General features: G+C 41.7%; 1 protein-coding gene across 1 annotated transcript in view; it reads left to right on the top strand.

Moving 5' to 3' along the window:
* Positions 1 to 1,483: 1,483 nt before the first annotated feature.
* The window catches only part of LOC137097883 (RNA demethylase ALKBH5-like), a 28,907-nt gene continuing 8,441 nt past the window's right edge, over positions 1,484 to 21,949 (top strand). Inside the window, exons 1-3 of the mRNA XM_067473232.1 lie at positions 1,484 to 1,824; positions 6,782 to 7,895; positions 19,566 to 19,646. Coding sequence (XP_067329333.1) covers positions 7,174 to 7,895; positions 19,566 to 19,646 — 803 coding nt within the window. The 5' untranslated portion in view covers positions 1,484 to 1,824; positions 6,782 to 7,173. The remainder of the gene's footprint in view (positions 1,825 to 6,781; positions 7,896 to 19,565; positions 19,647 to 21,949) is intronic.

Here is a 21,949-nt window from a genome sequence, read left to right on the forward strand (position 1 = left end):
TCAGAACTTTCCTCCAACACCACAAGTTCAAAAGCATCGATCTTCCTTCGCTCAGCCTTCCCTAAGGTCCAGCTCTCACATCCGTAGGTGACTACAGGGAATACCATAGATCTTTGTTGCCAGTCTGATGTCTCTGCTCTTTACTATTTTATCGAGATTGGACATTGCTCTCCTCCCAAGAAGGAAGTGTCTTCTGATTTCCTGGCCACAGTCTGCATCTGCAGTCATCTTTGCACCTAGAAATACAAAGTCTGTCACGGCCTCCACGTTTTCTCCCTCTATTTCCCAGTTGTCAATCATTCCTGTTGCCATAATCTTGGTTTTTTTAATGTTTGGCTGCAACCCGGCTTTTGTGCTTTCTTCTTTCACCTTGATTAGAAGGCTCCTCAGCTTCTCCTCGCTTTCGGCCATCACTTCGCCTAGCAACAGCCAATCGGCTTTCTTCCTTTCCTTTTCTGGATTTTTAGGCCTTGAAGGGGTCAGTTTTGTGGCAGAGGCCCGTCAATTCCTTTAAATTGTGCCATAAAGGCTCTGTAGGCCAAGTCTGGTCCACATCCATCGAACCACACAGGAGCCTTTGAGGCACAAACCAACATATCTACATAAGCTTTCAGGCACCTCAACCTCCTGCAGGCCCTAATGTTTTTATAGATTTATCATGGGACTTTTAATTATTTATCAATAAATCACAAATAGGGGAAGAAATTCTCATGTATAAATCTCCTCAGGAAGGTTGGGCCCTTGAAATGCAACTTAGAACACCGCCTCGGGCGCTTATTCGCTACCCAAGCTGCCTATCTTTGAAAGCGAAACCGATTGAGAGCCAATCAGCGTGTACTATTTTCCATTTGCGCCCGCCTCAGGGAAAGTAACCAATCGACGCTGGCGAGGGGGAGGGGAGTGGAATAACGGCTGTTATTGAATTAAGCCCCGCCCTCTTCGGAACAAGCCCCGCCCTCTTCGGAACAAGCCCCGCCCTCTTCGGAACAAGCCCCGCTTCCAACGCGTAGGGGAGGGGGGGGTGGAATAACGGCTGTTATTGAATTAAGCCCCGCCCCTTTCTGAACAAGCCCCGCCCTCTTCTGAACAAGCCCCCTCCCTTCTGAACAAGCCCCGCCTCCAACGCGTAGGGGAGGGGGGGTGGAATAACGGCTGTCATTGAACTAAGCCCCGCCCTCTTTTGAACAAGCCCCGCCCCTTCCGAACAAGCCCCGCCTCCAACACGTCGTTACGAGAACAGGCCTGTTTGTACGCATGCGCAGTAAGCGTCCCGCAACGTTATATCACAAGTGAGGGGGAAAAGGCTTTACTTCCGGCTTCCTTTCGAAGGCCGCTTACATAATATCCAAAACCGGAAGTGGTCTCTTTTTTTTTCCCCTCCGTGCCGCTCTAGCCTCGCGGTCTCCATGGTGGAGGCGAGGGAGAAAAAAGGGAAGAGCTGGGGCGCGCGTGCGCAGAAGGGGCGAGGGAGGAGCCGAGGCAAGCGGCCTTTCCCTCCGCGCGTGCGCAGTGGGGCGAAGCTGGCGCTCTTGAGGCGACGGAGGAGATGCCGCTGCTGAAGTTGTTTCCAATGTCCGCCCGGCCGCTGGTGACGTAGCGAGGAGTTCGCGCGGCGGAAGGAGCCTCGGGGGCCACCGTAGCAACCGCCAAAGTCCCCCGCTTGTTTTCTTCCTTTCTCTTCGACGCCGCCGCCGCCATGGAAGGAGCCCTCGGGCCAGCGCGGAGCAGGAGGGAGCCGGGCTCGGGCGTCGCGTGCTGAGGGGTCGGCCTCCCCTTCCTTCCCTTCAGGCCTCTCTGGGAGGAAGTCTCCCCCTCCTCTCCCTGGTATTCACTCCTCACTTTCAATAGTTCCACCTCCAGTTCTGTTTTAGGGCTCACAATGACAACAACAACAATGTTTAGTGTTTATAATAATAGAAGTGGTATAGTATTTATAATAGTAATCATAGTAATGCTAAAGTGTTCATAATAATAATAATAATAAAAATAAAGTTTTAGTCATTGTAATCATAGTAATATTATAGTATTTATAATAGTAATTATAGTAATGTTAAAGTGTTCATAATAATAATAATGTTTTAGTGTTTATAAGTGTTCATAATAATAATAATGGAGTGGAATAGTATTTATAATAGTAATCATAGTAATGTTAAAGTGTTCATAATAATACTTTAGTGTTTATAATAATAATAATGGTATAGTATTTATAATAGTAATCACAGTAATGTTAAAGTGTTCATAATAATGATACTTTAGTGTTTATAATAATGGTAGTGGTATAGTATTTATAATAGTAATCATTAATGTTAAACTGTTAATAATAATAATAAAGTTTTAGTGTTTATAATAATAGTAATATATAGTATTTATAATAGTAATCGTAGTCATGTTAAAGTGTTCATAATAATAATAATAATGCTTTAGTGTTTATAATAATAGTAATGGTATAGTATGTATAATAGTAATCATAGTACTGCTAAAGTGTTCATAATAACAATAATAATAATGCTTTAGTGTTTATAATAATAGTAATGGTATGGTATTTATAATAGTAATCATAGTAATGTTAAAGTGTTCATAATAATAATGCTTTAGTATTTATAACAATAGTAATGTTATAGTGTTTATAATGGTAATCATTAATGTTAAAGTGTTCATAATAATAATAATAATAAAGTTTTATTCTTTGTAATCATAGTAATGTTAAAGTATTTATGATAGTAATCATAGTAATGTTATAGTATTTATAATAGTAACCATAGTAAAGTGTTCATAATAATAATAATAATAATAATAATGCTTTAGTATTTAAAATAATAGTAATGGTATAGCATTTATCATAGTAATCACAGTAATGCTAAAGTGTTCATAATAATAATAAAATTTTAGTCCTTGTAATTATAGTAATATTATAGTATTTGTAATAGTAATCATAGTAATACTATTGTATTTATAACAGTAATCGTAGTAAAGTGTTCATAATAATAATGCTTTAGTGTTTATAAAAATAGTAGTGGTATACCATTTATAATAGTAATCATTAATGTTAAAGTGTTCATAATAATAATAATAATAAAGTTTTAGTCTTTGTCATCATAGTAATGTTAAAGTGTTTATGATAGTAATCATAATAATGTTATAGTATTTATAATAGTAACCATAATAAAGTGTTCATTATAATAATAATAATGCTTTAGTATTTATAATAATAGTAATGGTATAGTATTTATAATAGTAATCATAGTAATTCTAAAGTGTTCATAATAATAATAATAAAGTTTTAGTGTTTATAATAATGGTAATATATAGAATTAATAATAGTAATCATAGTAATGTTAAAGTGTTCATAATAATAATGTTTCTAATAATGATAATGTTATACCATTTATAATAGTAATCATAGTAATGTTAAGGTGTTCATAATAATAATAAAGTTTTAGTCTTTGTAGTTATAGTAATATTATAATATTTATAATAGTAATCATAGTAAAGTGTTAATAATAATAATAATAATGCTTCAGTGTTTATAATATAGTAATGGTATAGTATTTATAATAGTAGTCAGTAATGTTAAAGTGTTAATAATAATAATAATAAAGTTTTAGTGTTTATAATAATGGTAATATATAGTATTAATAGTAATCATAGTAATGTTAAAATGTTCATAATAACAATAAAGTGTTAGTGTTTCTAATAATAGTAATGTTATACCATTTATAATAACAATCATAGTAATGTTAAAGTGTTCATAATAGTAATAATAATAATAATGCTTTAGTGTTTATAATAATAGTAGTTGTATAGTATTTATAATAGTAATCCTTAATGTTAAAGTGTTCATAATAATAATAATAATGCTTTATTGTTTATAATAATAGTAGTGATGTAGTATTTATAATAGTATTTTAATGTTAAAGTGTTCATAATAACAATAACAACGGTTTAGTGTTTATAATAGTAATAAATACAATAGTAATCATAGGTTAACCCCCAGGTTAATAACTAGGGCTGCATACAGGGAGCACACAACTGCCATGCTACGTCAGCTCCACTGGCTGCCTGTTTGCAACCGAGCTCAATTCAAAGTGCTGGCTTTGGCCTATAAAGCCCTAAATGGCCCCTGCCCAGTTTACCTGACTGAATGCATCTCCCTTTACAAACCACTGCGGAAACAGATCTTATGTGAGGCCCTGCTCTTGTTCCCGCCACTGTCACAGGTGCATTTGGCGGAGGCGAGAGACAGGGCCTTCTCAGTGATTGCCCCCCACCCCGGTTATGGAACTCCCTTTCTGTCAATATTAGATCAGCCCCCTCCCTCCTGTCCTTCAGAAGGATGGTGAAGACCTGGCTGTGGGACTAAGCCTTTGGGGCAGTGCAGTGAGGCAAAACGGTGTCCTGATATGGTTTTAAAGCCACTTTTAATATAAATATGATTTTAATGTTTGTATATATTTATGGTTTTATGTCTCGGCATTGAATGTTTGCCGTATATATGGTGTGCTCCGCCCTGAGTTCCCTTCGGGGTGAGAAGGGCAGAATATAAATGTTTTAAATAAATAATGTTAAAATGTTCATCATAATAGTAATGCTGTAGTGTTTATAATAATAGTAATGTTACAGTATTTATAATAGTAATCATTAATGTTAAAGTGTTCATAATAATAATGCTTTAGTGTTTATAATAATAGTAATGTTATACCATTTATAATAGTAATCATAGTAATGTCAAAGTGTTCATAATAACAATAAAGTTTTAGTGTTTATAATAATAGTAATGTTATTGTATTTATACTAGTAACCATAGTAATGTTAAAGGGTTCATAATAATAATAAAGTTTAATGTTTATAATAACGGTAATGTTATAGTATTTATAATAGTAATTATAGTAATGTTAAAATGTTCATAATTATAATCATAATGGTTTAGTGTTTATAATAATAGTAATGTTATAGTGTTTATAGTAATCATAATAATGTTAAAGTATTCATAATAATAAAGATTTAGTGTTTATAATAATGGTAATGTTATAGTATTTATAATAGTAATCATAGTAATGTTAAAGTGTTCATAGTAATAATAAAGTTTTAGTGTTTATAATAATAGTATTGTTATAGTAATTGTAATAGTAATTATAGTAATGTTAAAGTGTTTATAATAATAATAATGTTTAGGGGTTTATAATAATGGTATAGTATTTATAATAGAAATATTAAAGGGTTCATAATAATGTTTTAGTGTTCATAATAGTATTGTTATAATATAAATAATAATGTTTTAGTGTTTATAATAACACAACTAATGTTATAGTAGTAGTATTATAATGCTACTATATTATTAGTATTATAATAATAAAACCCCTGTTGTTTTATAATATAATACTAACGAGTAGTGAGTTAAACCGCTGAACTTGCTGACTAAAAGGTTGCTGGTTCGAATCTGGGGAGCTGGGTGAGCTCCCGCTGTTAGCCCCAGCTTCTGCCAACCTAGCAGTAGTCTCATTTTTCCTCCCCAAAAAAATCCTTCTTGCTACTTTTCTATAAAGAAAAAAAGAGGGGCATATTCTATCCCCAACCATTATCAATACCACAAATATTATATGTATGTTGCTTTCATGGGCCCCTTGGTGGTTCAGCAGGTTAAACCACTGAGCTGCTGAACTTGCTGACCGAAAGGTTGCTAGTTCGAATCTGGGAGGGGGGGTGAGCTCCCGCTGGTAAACTGGCTCAGATTTTTGGGAGTTGTAGGCCAAAACACCTGGGGACCCACAGGTTCCAGCCCTAAATGGTTCCAGCCCAGCTTACTGGTCCGAACATATCTCACTCTATAATTCACCTCAGAGTTTGAGATCTGGGGAGGTCCTGCTCTCGGTCCCACCACCTTTGCAGGCGTGATTGGTGGGGATGAGAGGGCCCTCTCAGTGGTGGCCCCTCGGCTATTGGACTCCCTCCCCAGTGAAATCAGAGCAACCCCCTCCCTCCTGACCTTCAGGAAGAATGTAAAAACTTGATTACAGGACCAAGCTTTTGGCAAGCAAGTTAGTGCAGTATGAGTATATGGAATTGTTGTTGTTGTTGTTATTTCTTTCAGGCTACAAGCCAGTAGGTTCAAGGCAAGGACTAGGAGGGCAGAGAGGGGTTTACTTTCCCTCACCTATCTCCAAAAATAAACCATATCTTCCTTTGGCAATTAGGTTTGGAGGCAAAGGAAAAGGATGGGAAGAGCGGAGAGGGGTCTAATTTCCCTCATAATTTTCTCCTGCTGACTTCCTACCTCCAAATAAATAAATGGGTTCCTTTCCACTACAAATCAGTAGGTTTGGAAACCTAGGAATGGGAGTCCAAAGAATGGTCTCCTGTTCCTATCCCGAGCCCCTATTGATTTGTATTCTAAAGAAAAGCAACCAGTTTATTTCTTTGGAGATGGCTGTGGCTTGTGCATTTTTCATCACCAAACTTGTTCCACTAGATTGCTATAAGTTTTCCAGGCTGTATGGCCATGTTCCAGAAGCATTTTCTCCTGATGTTTCACCCACATCTATGGCAGGCATCCCCAGAGGTTTTGACAACCTCCCAGGATGTCTACCATAGATGTGGGTGAAATATCAAGAGAGAATGCTTCTGGAATTTGGCCATACAGTCTGGAAAACTCACAGCAATCCAGTGATTCTGGCCATGAAATCATTTGACAACACATTTTCCACTAGAGTTTTTTGTCATGGTTTTATCTTTTTCCAGTGTTTCTCCCTGTTAATATTAATCCTGAAATATTTCTCCCCATTAGATGAGATCTGCTGGATTCGTGTCATACACATGCAGGAAATAAGATTGAGTTCTCTCACAGATGTAGAAGGATCAAGTTGAGCTGTCTGTTGCCTAAAATGAAGCAAGACAATTAATATTATTCTTGTGGTCTCCCAAACATCGTATTTGCTTGCTCCTACTCCAAGGACAAGAGGATATCTCTAAAGGGTGGAACATTTTACCTATCTGGAAGAGTGCCTGGTTTGTTTTGCTTCGTTGTTGGCTTTCTTCCGTTCCTTGTTTTCCTCTGGGAGATTGTTCATCTTGGATAGACAATGCCGTGAACGAGAGCTCCGTTTTCCGCTCGCCTTACAAACTGTGCACCGAGGAGTTCGGGCACTGCCGCTGTAACAGGCAACTGGGGAATCTGCCATGGCTGGGAGCAGTTACACAGACCTACGAGAAAAACTCAAGTCAATGATGCCTTACCGGGACGGATACAAGAGCAGCGGCCTCCGGGATCCTGAAGAGCCCTCTTATGGATCTGCTGACCGCAAGCGCAAGTACCACGAGGATTCCGAGTCGGAGCCCAGCGACTATGAGGAACGCCAGCGAGAGGAGGAGGAGGCCCAGAAGGTCAAGAGCGGCATTCGTCAGCTCCGCCTCTTCAGCCCCGAGGAGTGCGCCAAGATTGAAGCGCGCATCGACGAGGTGGTCTCTAGGGCCGAGAAGGGCCTGTACAAAGAGCACACGGTGGACCGGGCCCCTTTGCGCAACAAGTACTTCTTTGGGGAGGGCTACACGTACGGGTCCCAGTTGCAGAGGCGAGGCCCTGGCCAGGAGCGGCTGTACCCGCGGGGGGAGGTGGACACCATCCCGGAGTGGGTGCATGACCTCGTCATCCGCAAGTTGGTGGAGCACCGGGTGATCCCCGAGGGGTTTGTGAACAGTGCGGTCATCAACGACTACCAACCGGGGGGCTGCATAGTCTCCCATGTGGACCCTATCCACATCTTTGAGCGGCCTATTGTGTCGGTATCGTTCTTCAGTGACTCGGCGCTCTGCTTTGGCTGCAAGTTCCAGTTCAAGCCGATCAGGGTCTCCGAACCGGTCTTTTTCCTTCCTGTGAGAAGAGGAAGCGTAACTGTGCTCAGGTAAGGAGGCAACACATGAGAAGAACTTGTCCATCTCAGCCCCAGGTCAAATGGCTTTACAAGGAAATGTGGGAGAAACATGCTCATTGCATGATGACATGGGGATGGCATACCTTCTCCTATGATCCCTATTCATCCTTTCTAACCATGTTAGGTCTGGGATACAGCTTGAGTTGGAAGGAGAGTGGATTTGCAAGCCCTTCTTGAAAGCAACAGGCATTGGTTACTATTTTTTATGTATTGAAATATTTACAGATCCCTCTAGTAATGCATAATATCACTCGCAATGCCCACTGACTGGAGGAATGGGTTTCAAACTGAAACCTAGAGATCCTTAGGGTGAATTTAGAAATAATAATGATAATGATAAATCTTTATATCCTGATATCCCACTTTTCTCCCTAAATGGGACCCACCACATTTTAAAAACAATACAGTTCCAGATCCAGCATACATATAACAATAAGTTATTAAAACATATATACATTTATTTTGTCGTGTCAGGAGCGACTTGAGAAACTACAAGTCGCTTCTGGTGTGAGAGAATTGGCCATCTGCAAGGATGTTGCCCAGGGGACGCCCGGATGATTTTTGATGTTTTTATCATCCTTGTGGGAGGCTTCCGTCATATCCCCGCATGTGGAGCTGGAGCTGATAGAGGGAGCTCATCTGCCTCTCCCCGGATTCGAACCTACAACCTGTCAGTCTTCAGTCCTGCCGGCACAGGGGTTTAACCCACTGTGCCACCGGGGGCTCCATATATACAATAAGACATAAATAAAAACATTTATCAAATACAATACAGTTGTTACAGGAACCTCATCAGTACAGGTGGTAAACATAACATGACACAGTGAATGTTAACCTTCCTGTCATTCCAAAACTAAGTCTTTTCATTAAAAGCTTGTGAGAACAGTTTGTTAGCTGCTTTTTAAAAGATGTCAGGGAGGGAGCTGTTTTTACCTCCTTGGGGAGGGAGTTCCAAAGGGTAGGAGCGGCCACCAAGAAGGTCCTCTCACTCGTTGCCACCAACCGCGTTTGCGATGTATTTAGTGTTTCAGCAATGAGAATATCCATAGTCTCTGAATTTCTATAATTCATCTTCACAGTTACAAGCTACAAGAAAGGGGATTTATTCTAAGGCAGTGCACCTCAGAGTGTTAGTCCAAGATCTGGTGTTGGTCCATAAGCCACTGGTTGTCAGTTGGTGGCAAGTTTCCAGGAAAGTAAGAAATGTTTGTATCCAAAGATACAAAAGGAGCCCCCAGTGGTGCAGTGGGTTAAAGCCCTGTGCCGGCAGGACTGAAGACCAACAGGTTGCAGGTTCAAATCCGGGGAGAGGCGGATGAGCTCCCTCTATCAGCTCCAGCTCCTCATGCGGGGACATGAGGAAAGCCTCCCACAAGGATGATAAAAACATCAAATCATCCTGGCGTCCCCTGGGCAACGTCCTTGCAGACCGCCAATTCTCTCACACTAGAAGCGACTTGCAGTTTCTCAGGTCGCTCCTGACATGACAAAAAATGATACCTGTCCCTACCTCCTACATCAGATAACTTACATCATACTATTTATTTATTGTGTCAAAAGCAAATTGAGAATAGTGTTATCTATATAAATAAAAATATAATGTTCATTTGTGGGATTAACATAACTCAAAAACCGCTGGACCAATTGACACCAAATTTGGAGACAATACACCTAATAACCCAGTGAGTGACCATAACTCATAAAAGCACTGAAAGACACCGCGGAAGGGACTTAAAAAGCAAAAAAAAAAAAAAACCATTACAATGCATGCACAAAACCACATATACACAAATATATACACACACACAAAACACATATACACAGACGGCCACAGCAACGCGTGGCAGGGGACAGCTAGTAATGTATAAAAAAACACAAACAAAGTTAAAAACTTGGCATTCTGCTAAATTTCTTTTGACCAGAAGCTGGTCACTTCGAGTGCCTCTGATGTCACAGTACTATTCTGAGGCAAATCCCTAGTTTGGGCACATCCTAGCTGATACAGCTTGTATTACTTGTGAAACTTGGAATGTGAGCTACAGGGCCTTCTGTATGTGATGCGAGAAGGTTTCTGTAAGAACAGGAAGTTTCAGGGAGTATTTATAAGAGGCGGGGAGGTAATAGGAAGCTGCACTATTGACCCCAGCCAACAGGAAGAGCCTGAACTGATAAAAGACTCCGGTTAAGGCACTCGGAGGAAAAGGTCAAAGATGAACTTGCTACCTTGACTGAGAATAATCTTTGACCCCTGGGAACACCAACCTTGAGCTAGAATTAAATCTGGCCTGTAGAAAATTAATTGTGTCTTCATAAATTGGTTTGATTACGAGATATTCATGCCGTATGTGAGTGCTTTTCAAGTCCCCTATCAAATTATGGTGACCCCATGTATTCTATAGCATTTTCGTAGGGAATTGAATACTCAGAGGTGGTTTGGCCAGTTCCCGCCTCTGAAAAAACACCAGAAACAGTACCTGGAATTATTTGGCAATCCACCCATTCAGGTATTAACCAGGCCTGACCAACAATATTTTGGAAATAAATGTTTTGTGGTTTGTAATAACAGTTCTCTTTAGAGCAGGGATTTTTAAACTTTTTAAATAGAGGGTCAGGTCACAGACCCTCAAACTGTTGGAGGGCTAGATTATAATTTGGGAAAAAAGCACTGCACATATCTTATTTGTAGTACAAAAACACTTAAAAACAATACAATAATTAAAATGAAAAACAATTCTAACAAATATAAACTTATTAGCATTCCATTGGGAAGTGTGGGCCTGCTTTTTGCTGATGAGATAGGGTTGTTGTTGGTGGTGGTGGTGTGCTTTCAAGTCATTTCAGACTTAAGTTGACCCCTGGGCCTTAGTTTGAGGACCCCTGCTTTAGAGCATGTTAAGCTGGTGAAACTTTGAGAGATGAAAATGCAGTAAGGAGTTGATTCATGCTTTTTCTGTAGGATGACTAAGGTGTTGAGCTACTCAGAAATATGTACCACTGGATTTACTGTATGCCTCATCACTTCTTGGCCAAAATCAAATTTCGTGTGTTTCCCTGCTTCCAGGCTTTGTTTCCTTACCCCGACAACCTCAAATGCAATTACTTAGCAAGTAGCAATATTGATCAGGAAGTTGGTTTTGTGAAGCAGCATTTTGCTGGGTGCTCAGTGTGAAAGAGCGCCAAACATTGGCTCAGGCTAAGCGTGTGATGAAACTGTATTTATAGTTTCCTAAGCCAAAGCCAGCTCCCTGCCGGGATGAGTCAAACATGGTGAAGCGTTGTCATGGCAAAGGGAGGGCAACTGGGCTTTTTTTTTTGTCTGAGGAGTAAGTACTTCCGCCCAGTTTGAAAAGCCGTTTGTGGGGGAAACGTGATGCCCCTGCTCCCTTTTTGTAAGGCGATCTTTTGCGCAGGAGTGAGCCGGGAAGGAAAGTATTCCTCCCACACTAAGCACGCACAGCCCCGCACAGTAATCCAGGTGCAAAGCAACACCGAGTGTTGTCGCTAAACTTCCTTGGACCCATTAACTACAGAAGCCTGCTTTTGTGGGAAGAAATGTTGTCTGTGCCTAGGTGGATTCATGCTGGCTGTGGGTAATTTCCCACTCTCAGTGGACCTAATACAGGCACTCCCTGAGTTACAAACATCCGACTTACAAATAACTCATAATTAAGAACAGGGTGAGACAACAGGAAGTGAGAGAAACCTATCACTCGGAAGGGAAATCCCTTCCTGGAAGAGCTATGGGGGAAAGAGGTCTGCACTAAAGCTGTATCACCAACACGTGTTTCCACAAGCCAGATTTTTCAAGATCCAACGATCACAGGGACAGAAAGTGAGGTGAAATCTTCTGAACAGATACAGTCAGCAAAGCAAACTCCACAGGAGTGATAACCCCTGTGCTATCCAAAGCTGAAAAGACACATATTTTGGCTGGAGTTACATGTCAAAATGTACTTATTAGAAACTTACTGTCTATTGGAGTCCAAACCAACCCAAATATAAACCTAATTTTACCACAAAAAACTGGGAAAACGTAGTGACTCAAGTATAAGCCAAGGGTGGGAAATGGAGCAACTACTGGTAAATTTAAAAATAAGAATTGATACCAATAAAATTACATTAATTGAGGCATCAGTAGGTTAAATGTTTTTGAATATTTACATCGAATTGTAATTTAATATAAGACTGTCCAACTCTGATTAAACCATTCTTCTAGCCTTTTTCAATGTAAATGTGCTTACATATCCTTCCAGTAATAATAGAGTAAAATAATAAATGTAATAACAACAATAATAGAGTAAAATAATAAATATAATAGAGTAAAATAATAAATATAATAGAGTAAAATAATAAATGTAATAATAAAAACAGTAAAATAATAAATGTAATAACAATAATAGAGTAAAATAATAAATAGAATAAAATAATATATAGAGTAAAATAATAAATGTAATAAAATTATAATAGAGTAAAATAATGAAAATATAATAATAACAGTAATAATAGAGTCAAATGATAAATATAATAATAGAGTAAAATAATAAATGTAATAATAAAACAGTAAAATAATAAATGGAATAACAATAATAAAATAATAAATGGAATAATAATATATAGAGTAAAATAATAAATGGAATAATAACATAAATAGAGAAAAATAAATGGAATAATAAATAGAGTAAAATAATAAATGGAATAAAATGTAATAAAAATAAAGTAAAATAATAAATAACTTTGACTCAAGTATAAGCCAAGGGGTACATAGAAGCTATTTTGTTCGTAACTTGGGGACTGCCTGTATATAACATGCCATGGATTTGCATGTAGCTGGTGTTCTGACAACTTGTAAAACATGTTGAGCCTAAGGCTTGGTGCAACTTGTGCTGTCCATAGCAGTGCTGTGTCATATAGTTGACTTGTTCTGTGGCGTGACTTATATATCAGCAGGATTAGCACCCTGTGGAGGGTGCCTCCCACCCCTGCTGCTTTCGTGGGCTTTGCGTGCCCTCTCAATCACAGGCCATCTCTCCATGCCTGCCTGCTGGGCACAACTAACATCCTAAAATGGTGATGGAGAGAAAGAACCAGCACACAAGCCAGTCTCCAATCATTTGTTTTTATTTATATGAAGGCATTTACGTGTGACCTCTTCACACAGATGAAAACTTTAAAAATACTTTATGTTCCTTAAAAATAATTTAAACTTAAATAAAACAGTAGAGAAATTTCAAGAAACATAGTTTTTTGTGGGACATTTTTTCATGTCAGGAGCAGTTTGAGAAACTGTAAGTTGCTGCTGGTGTGAGAGAATTGGCCATCTGCAAGGACGTTGCCCAGGGGACACCCGGATGTTTTGATGTTTTACCATCCTGTGGGAGGCTTTTCTCATGTCCCCGCATGGGAAGCTAGATCTGAGACAGGAGTTCACACTGCTCCCCGGATTCGAATCACCAACCTGTCGGTCAGCAGTCCTGCCGGCACATTGTGCCACAGGGAGTTCCAAGAACCAGATTTGTTTTGGAGCAACAACATTGTAGCTGGCTGCCAGAGGCTCAGAAGAAGTGGAAATGGGTAACTTCCTTTGGCAGGGAGTTCCACAGTTGACGCAATGTATGTTGGGAAACTCCAGTTGACAGCCCTTTAAAGAGGCCTGTAGGACAACCCCATCCAACAGCGGCCAGTTGTGAGTCAGTTTGTAAAGAAAAGGTCAGGCATGCAATATGAAAGAGTACTTTTATATGATGGTAAAGAACTAAGGTGGTTTAGTGGTTTGTTGGGCCAGGACTCTGGGAGACCAGTGTTGAAATCCTCGCTCATCCATGGACACACTGGGTGACCATAAGCAAGTTGCACACACTCAACTTCAGAAACTCCTTCTGAATGCAGTTTGTCAAGAAAATTCCTTTGACAGAGTCACTTTAGGGTTGCCATACAACCCTAAGAAAGTGAGTGAACTCCACCTTTGTTGCAGAGTTCTCAAGTTGAACTAAAGGAGAGGAAAAGCAAGCTGATACGCCCAAAATTTGAATACTGGTGGGTTTGGGGGTGATTGATTTTGTCATTTGGTAATGCTGAAGTTGCTGGGATTTATAGTTCACTTTAAATCAAAGAGCCTTCTGAACTCCATCAATGATGGAATTGAATCAAACATGGCACACAGAATTCCCATGACCATACTGGGAAGGTCTGGTGGACATTGACCTTGAGTTTTTTGGAGTTGTAGTTCACCTACATCCAGAGAACACTGTGGACTCAAGCAATGATGGCTCTGGATCAAACTTGGCACAAATACTCAATATACCCAAATGGGAACACTGGTAGAGTTTGGAGAAAATAGACCTTGCCATTTGGGAGTTGTAGTTGCTGGGATTTATAGTTCATTACAATCAAAGAACATTCTGAACTCCACCAATGATGGAATTGGCTTAAACTTCAGAATCCCCATGACCATCAGAAAATACTGTGGTTTCTGATGGTCTGTGGCGACCCCTCTGACACCCCTTCACGACCCCCTCAGGTGTCCTGACCCCCTCAGGTGTCCCAACCCCCAGGTTGAGAAAGACTGCCCTAGAGATTCCTTGTCTCGTCTAGGAAGAGGAGAACCTCCTCGTGGAATTACTTTAGGCCACAGGTTGGCCCAAAGTACCTTGACATTTGTGTTCCTGGCAAGCTGGTTTCCAAGGAGAGACGACAGCACTTCAAATGCGGAGGTTATTTCAGTCAGAGTGCAGCAGATATTAAGCTCTTAAGCATTAACTCAAAAGGGCAGTTCGCCAGGGAGGGTTGGCCGATTCGTGGGAGTGAGTGGCCCAGGGCTACCAGGTGCTTCCAGAGTGGGTCGGGCCCATACTCCCCACCCAGGAGTGGGTCTGCTGGCCCCCTAGTTGGGTGTGCGTAAGCAGTTCTAATTGCAGCTGCTGTTGAAAGAGGTGGGGAGGCAGGAGGGAGATAGGAGCAGCATGTTAGTTATGGCAACATGATTCCTCATATGTCTGGGTCAGTGGTTTCGCGTGGCAGGCCTGCACTCTGCAGTTTCTTTCATAGTTCTTCTCCCTCTCTTCTTTCTTCCTTTCCTTCTTCTCTTGCTTTTGCTCATACACTTTTCCTTTCTTTATTTCTGTTCTCTTCCTTCTCTCCTCTCCCCTTCCTCCATCCCCTTTTTCTTCTCATTCACTTTCTTTCTCTTTCTTCCCTCCCTTCATGCTTCTTTCTTCCTCATTCTTTTCTTTACCCTGCCTTTCTGTTCTTTCTTATTTTCTTTACTTCTCATGTTGTTGTTCATTCGTTCAGTCGTTTCCAACTCTTCGTGACCTCCTGGATCAGCCCACACCAGAGCTCCCTGTCGGCCGTCACCACCCCCAGCTCCTTCAAGGTCAATCCAGTCACTTCAAGGATGCCATCCATCCATCATGCCCTTGGTCGGCCCCTCTTCCTTTTTCCTTCCATTTTCCCCAGCATCATTGTCTTCTCTAAGCATTCCTTTCTTCTCATGATGTGGCCAGAGTACTTCATCTGGGCCTCTACTATCTTTCCCTCCAATGAGCAGTCGGAATTATTTCCTGAAATATGGACTGGTTGGATCTTCTCGCAGTCCAAGGTACTCTCAGAACTTTCCTCCAGCACCACAGTTCAGAAGCGCCTCTCTTCCTTCGCTCAGTCTTCCCTATGGTCCAGCACTCACATCCATTGGTGACTGTGAGGAATACCATTGCTTTAACTATGCGGATCTTTGTTGCCAGTGTGATGTCTCTACTCTTCACTATTTTAGCAAGATTGGACCTTGCTCTCCTCCCAAGAAGTAAGCATCTCTTGATTTCCTGGCTGCAGTCTGCGTCTGCAGTAATCTTTGCACCTAGAAATACAAAGTCTGTCACTGCCTCCACGTTTTCTCCCTCTATTTCATACCTTCCCCCTTTTCTTTCTTCCCTCCTCCTTTCTTTCTCCCTCCCTTCTGTCATACCTTGCCCCTTTTCTTTCTTTTTCTCCCTTCTTCTCTTTCTTCTGTACTTGTGTTTTGATTACAGTAGTTCTGTCATCACTTCTTCCTGGCCCATTTAGCGCAGCTTCCTAATTCAGCCCCCTGATTCTTCCACATATGACTGCTGCACTGTTCTTGCTGATGTTTGCTCTGCGCGTGACCTGGATTGCATATCCGAAGTTTGCGTATCTCAGCAGGGAAGAGGCCCTCAGTGATGCTACAGGTGTCCTGAAGAAATGCGGGGAATGAAAAGCAGAGTCTCTTGAATGCTCCTCTCTCTGCCACTTCTTTGATAAAACCCAAAATCACTTGAAGATCTGAAGAAGGTTGAGAGAATGCTATCCTCTGGAACCAGTGTCTGTTCTCAGAACACTATGGATCTGTAAGAGATGTTCAAAGTTAGCAATTCTCAGAATATCTCTGTACAGTATGTTAAGTATGAAAACGACATAACGTAAAGGTTTCCCCTGACATTAAGTACAGTGGTGTTCGACTCTGGGAGGTGGTGCTCATCTCCATTTCTAAGCCGAAGAGCCAGAGTTGTCTGTAGACACCTCCAAGTTCATGTGGCCAGTGTGACTGCATGGAGCTCCGTTACTTTCCCGCAGAAGCAGTACCTATTGATCTATTCACATTTGCATGTTTTCAAACTGCTAGGTTGGCAGAAGCAGGAGCTCACCCCACCCCTTGGATTTGAACCACCAACCTTTTGTTCAGCAGCTCAGCAGTTTAACCCGCTGGGCCACCATGGGGCCCATGAAAGCAGTATGCATATAGTTTTGTGGTGTTGATAATGGTTGAGAATAGAATATACCCCTCTTTTTTCTTCAAAAAAAGGATGTTGAGTGTGTCACGGGGGCTCTGTGTGCCAAATTTGGTCTTCATCAGTCATTGGCGAGGGTCTCAGTGGTCTCAGGAAGTGAGTGAAGTGACTGCAAGTGCCATCATCCATCGCCAAATTCTTCCAAACCACACCAGGATGTAGAGTGGGTCATGGGGGCTCTCAGTGTGAATTGTGGTCCTGATCCATCATTGTTGGCAGTTGTATTGGTCTTAGGAAGGGAGTGCAGGTATTGCAAGTCCCATCGTCCATGGTTCATCCTCCTCCAAACCGCACCAAGATGTAGAGTGCGTCATGGAGACTCAGTGTGCCAAGTTTGGTCTTTTTCAGTAATTGGATGAGGGTTGTAGTGGTCTCGGGAATTGAGCAAAGGTACTACAAGTCCCATGGTCCATCCCCGGCCAAACCACACCAGGACCAGAAAAGCAGCAAGGAGAATTTTTTTGGGGAGGAGAAATGAGAATACACTGCATCTTACTAAAACTGTCTCCTATTTTAGCCAAAGTCAGTCTATGGTGTAATATTTGAGAGTTAAGAATCATATTGTAGCTGTAGATGCAGCCTGTTAAAGGGAGGTGGCGGCTTCAGTAGGCAAAATATAAGGTATCGGTTTATTACCAAGTTAGACTGGTTCATGGCTGTGGCAGTCAATTCTGAGATATAACAAGGAAGCTGTGGTTGGATCTACTCTCCCATATAAGGCAGTTTGAGCTGCATTATGTGGTCAGTGTAGATTCATATAATACAGGTCAGTACAGTTCAAACTGCATTATATTGCTGTGTAGATCCATCCTAAGAAACCTTCCTCAGTCCTAACAAGAGCTGAGTTTCTCAGGATGTTCCTGCAAAACGCCACCATAGTTAGGCTCAACCTGAGAGAGAAGGTACCGTTGTGTGAGTGGGCTTATTAACAAAAGACCCTCCCCATAAATGTACAGCAGAGCAACTTATTATCCGCAGCGTGACCCAGCACCAGTAGCCCAAAGTGGTAAAAAAAACAACAACATACAGACCATTGTTATCTCTTCCATAGAAGACTTTTCTTTATAGCATAATAATAGGGTTACATTAAGAAGTTTTTATACTTCCTTTGTTGCTCCCGTGCTGGGTCTCTTTTTTATGCAGATAAACAGCTTCGCTCTCACAGAGCCTCTTCTCACACCAAATTTACACAGTAGCTTTACACACAACAGCCTTCACACTGGAGTTTCACACAGTAGCTTTGCACATGAAGCCTTCAACCTGGGGCTTCCTCTCACCAAAGCTTCTCACACCAGGCCTTCTCATACTCGATCTTCTCACAGACTAAGGCCTACCTCAAACTGGTTTTTTTTGTCGTGTCAGCAGCAACTTGAGAAACTGCAAGTCATTTCTGGTGTGAGAGAATTGGCCGTCTGCAAGGACGTTGCCCAGAGGACGCCCGGATGCTTTGATGTTTTATCACCCTTGTGGGAGGCTTCTCTCATGTCCCCACATGAGGAACTGGAGCTGATAGAGGGGGCTCATCTGCGCTCTCCCCGTATTTGAACCTGCGACCTATCGGTCTTCAGTCCTGCCGGCACAAGGGTTTAACCCACTGTGCCACCGGGGGGGCTCAACCTCAAACTGTGAGGCCTTCTCACAGATTGAGACCTTTCTCCCACTGAGATTTACCTCAAACTGATGACTAGTAAGCTACAGGCACACATGCTTATATTGGACTGTAGCTTTTGCTGAGTCATTGCATTCATTTAACCCTTCCAGTGCTTGACTCACATTTTTGTAATTAAAAATGCCTAGTTAATTTTTAATGTTTCTGACAGGTACAAGAATTTAAATAAAATGGTCAGCTCTTTGTATGTGACTGTCTGGATCCAAAGATCCTCTTCTGGAGCCCAGAGGTATCCCTGCCTCCTGAAGTATAGCGGGGCCCTTCCACACAGTCCTATATCCCAGAATATCAAGTTAGAAAATCCCACAATATAATACTGGGATATAGGGCCCCCAGTTAGCTATGGATTCCCTGGTGGCGCAGTGGGTTAAACCCTTGTGCGGCAGGACTGAAGACAGATAGGTTGCAGGTTTGAATCCAGGGAGAGCGCAAATGAGCTCCCTCTATCAGCTCCAGCTCTTCATGCTGGGACATGAGAGAAGCCTTCCACAAGGATGATAAAACATCAAAATACCCGGGTGTCCCCTGGGCAATGTCCTTGCAGATGGCCAGTTCTCTCACACCAGAAGCGACTTGTAGTTTCTCAAGTCGCTCCTGACATGACAAAAAGTTAGGTATGGAAAGTAAGATCTTTCCTACTGTGGCCCCACTAATGGCATGCTTTCTTCTTGAAAGCTTTCAGGGTCCCTCCTTGGAGGCTAGTTTGGACTTACACAGGCCTGTTTATTTACCTTTTAAACTGCTGCAATTTCCAGTTAATTCTGAACTGCTTCACCTCCATTAAGTGGTTTTATGATGCTTTTATCTTCCTTAAACAAAACCCACTTTTTCTATTATGCATTAGCTGTTTAATCTTTTCGAATTTATCACAGAGTGTTGTGTAAATAACTGAGATTAATAGCACACCAAAGACCGAGGCTTTAACTTGGCAGTCTCCAGTGTGGGACAAGGATGGATTTGCCAGGTTTTCTGGCCCTAGTCTTCCAGATATGCTTTCCAGACATTGAACTTCCTATTCAGGGGGACTGTCAGCTTTTGCCAAACTGCAGGCAAAGCACCGCTGACTTAAGCTCCATGCGGCCAAACCATTTCCAGACCTCGAGCCGGTTTTGAGTCTTAGAAAGTGCAGTTTTGCCTGAAATCCTTCTTGTTCTTTCTTATCCCACACAGTGGCTACGCAGCGGATGAAATTACACACTGCATTCGGCCGCAGGATATCAAGGAGAGGAGAGCCGTCATCATCCTTAGGAAGTAAGTGTTGTGTTCCCTTTGAGGAGGGTGAAGCTGGTGTGCTATATCTGTGTCCCTTAAAATAACCACCAACCCCTTTCCTATTTAGTGGCAGGCCCTTCTGTCTTCCTCCCTATGACGTTACTTTTGGTTGATTCTCTGCTGATGTTTTCCCCCTTTTTGGTATTTTTGGAGCAACTTTGGGTGCTTTTGGCCAGTTTGGGAGTAAAAAAACAACAACCCCAAAGCTTGGGCACAGAGACTGCATATACACACAGAGGCAGTAAGTTGTGATGCCATGTGCAACTGCTTTATCTCCAGGGTGCATTTACACTTTTTAAACACTTTCTGCCTCTCATGTTGCCAGAGCGCAGCCTGTTCAGCGCCTTCCAGGTCACCCAGTCTTCTGTGTGCCCAGGAGGGAGTTTTTCATCAGGTCTCAGCCACTGATAAAGGTACTGGGGTTTAACCTGCCACTTTTGGACTCTCGCTTGATGAGGTGTTCCTGCAAGTATCTCTGTAGATCTTAGAAAGCTGTTTCTTGATTTAAGATGTTGGCATGCTGGTTGATATCCAAACAGAGGATGGGCTGGAGATGTCACTGCCTTGGTCCTTTCATTATTGGCTACTTACTTACTTACTTAGGCGATCCCTCGTTTTCCGAGGATGATTGTCTTCCAGTGTTCTTGTGGGTCCGTATGTGGCTGTGGAGCCCTATTCCTGCTCTGCATCTTCTTCCGCAGTGAGGGCATTGGTTTCCAGGTGGAAGGCGGTCTTGGTCGGGGTTGGCTTGACATGCCTTCCTCTTGGCATGCTTCTCCCTTTCGCCCTCCATTCGTGCCTCTTCAAATTCTGCAGCACTGCTGGTCACAGATGACCTCCGGCTGGAGCGGTCAAGGGCCAGGGCTTCCCAGTTCTCAGTGTCTATTGGCTACTACTTCCTGATGGTTGTACCAGCTAAAAAGTATAATGTCTTCAGCGGTGTGGGACACAGACATCCTATGATAATGCGGCATGTCTCATTAAGAGCCACATCCACTGTTTTAACGTAGTATGATGTATTCCACACTGGGCGTGCATATTCAGCAGCAGAGTAGCAAAGCACAAGGGCAGGTGTCTTCACTGTATCTGGTTGTGATCCTTAGGTTGTACTAATCAGCTTTCGTATGATATTATTTCTAGCACCCACTTTTGCTTGATATTCAAACAGTACTTTTCATAAGTCAGAGCACAGTCCAGAGTGACTCCCAGATATTTTGATATGCTGCAAGGCTCCAGTGGGATTCCTTCCCGGGTAATCCTCAGAGCTTGAGATGCATGTCTGTTCTTAAGATGAAAAACACATGTCTGTGTTTTAGATGGATTAGGAATCAGCTGGTTTCCCCTGTAGTAAGGGAGAGCTTCTGTTCAACCAATTTAAAGCTCTCTGTTTGAGTGGTGATGGCACGATCGTCAGCATAGATGAAACTCTCTATCCCTTCTGGCAGTGACTGGTCATTTGTGTAAATGTTAAACAGGGCAATGAAAACATGGCAGTATTTATGGGCCCTTTTCGCATGATCTAAGCCCCTGAATTGGCTCGCAGTATTTAAAGGTGAGCAGGTGGAACCATCAAGAGAGAAGTTTGGATATTCTTAGCCAGTTAAAGAGGATTCAGCCATTTCGTACTGTTTGAGATGTTTCTTAAAACAGTTTTAATTGGAGCATTTTTTTGGGGGGGAAACCGCATTAAGAAGCCTGGCTGCAATTTCTGAAATAAACATCTTGGACTTGAAAGGGCTTCAAAGGTGCACTGTTATCACTCACTAACAGCTCCCTGCACTTTACTGAATTCTTCGGCATTTGGTTTTATAACGGAGAGCTTTTCTCTTATAAAAAAACATTTTAGCTAGTGATGTGGCAGGAATTATTAAAAACGAGAGCCAGATTTTCCCAGTGTAGGATTCAGGCCAATTCTTCCGCATTCTCGGCTTCATGGTGTTGCGAAATACTTGCTTAGTCAGAGGGCCAGCGTGCCAGTCCTGTTTTCAAACTTGGACGCTGTTCTTTTGTTGTTATGGAAAGATTCCCTAGAAAAGAAAATATATCAAATGTTTGCTCTTGCTTGAGTCATACGGGGAGAGGGGGGCATGTGGCATCCCTGTCCTGTTCAATCTAAAATGCCGACAAGAAAAAGAGACGCGCACTATTGAAGAGCTTTTGTAATCTTATAACAGGGCTTTTCTATGCCAGTGAAAGTAGGTTTCCCACAAGCGGGAACCGTGAAATAAGGGTTTGAAGGAGGTCCTTCAGGTTTTTATGGCCATTCTCACCTTTGTGAGGGA

Source organism: Anolis sagrei, chromosome X, assembly GCF_037176765.1.
Source record: "Anolis sagrei isolate rAnoSag1 chromosome X, rAnoSag1.mat, whole genome shotgun sequence".
NCBI lineage: Eukaryota > Metazoa > Chordata > Lepidosauria > Squamata > Dactyloidae > Anolis > Anolis sagrei.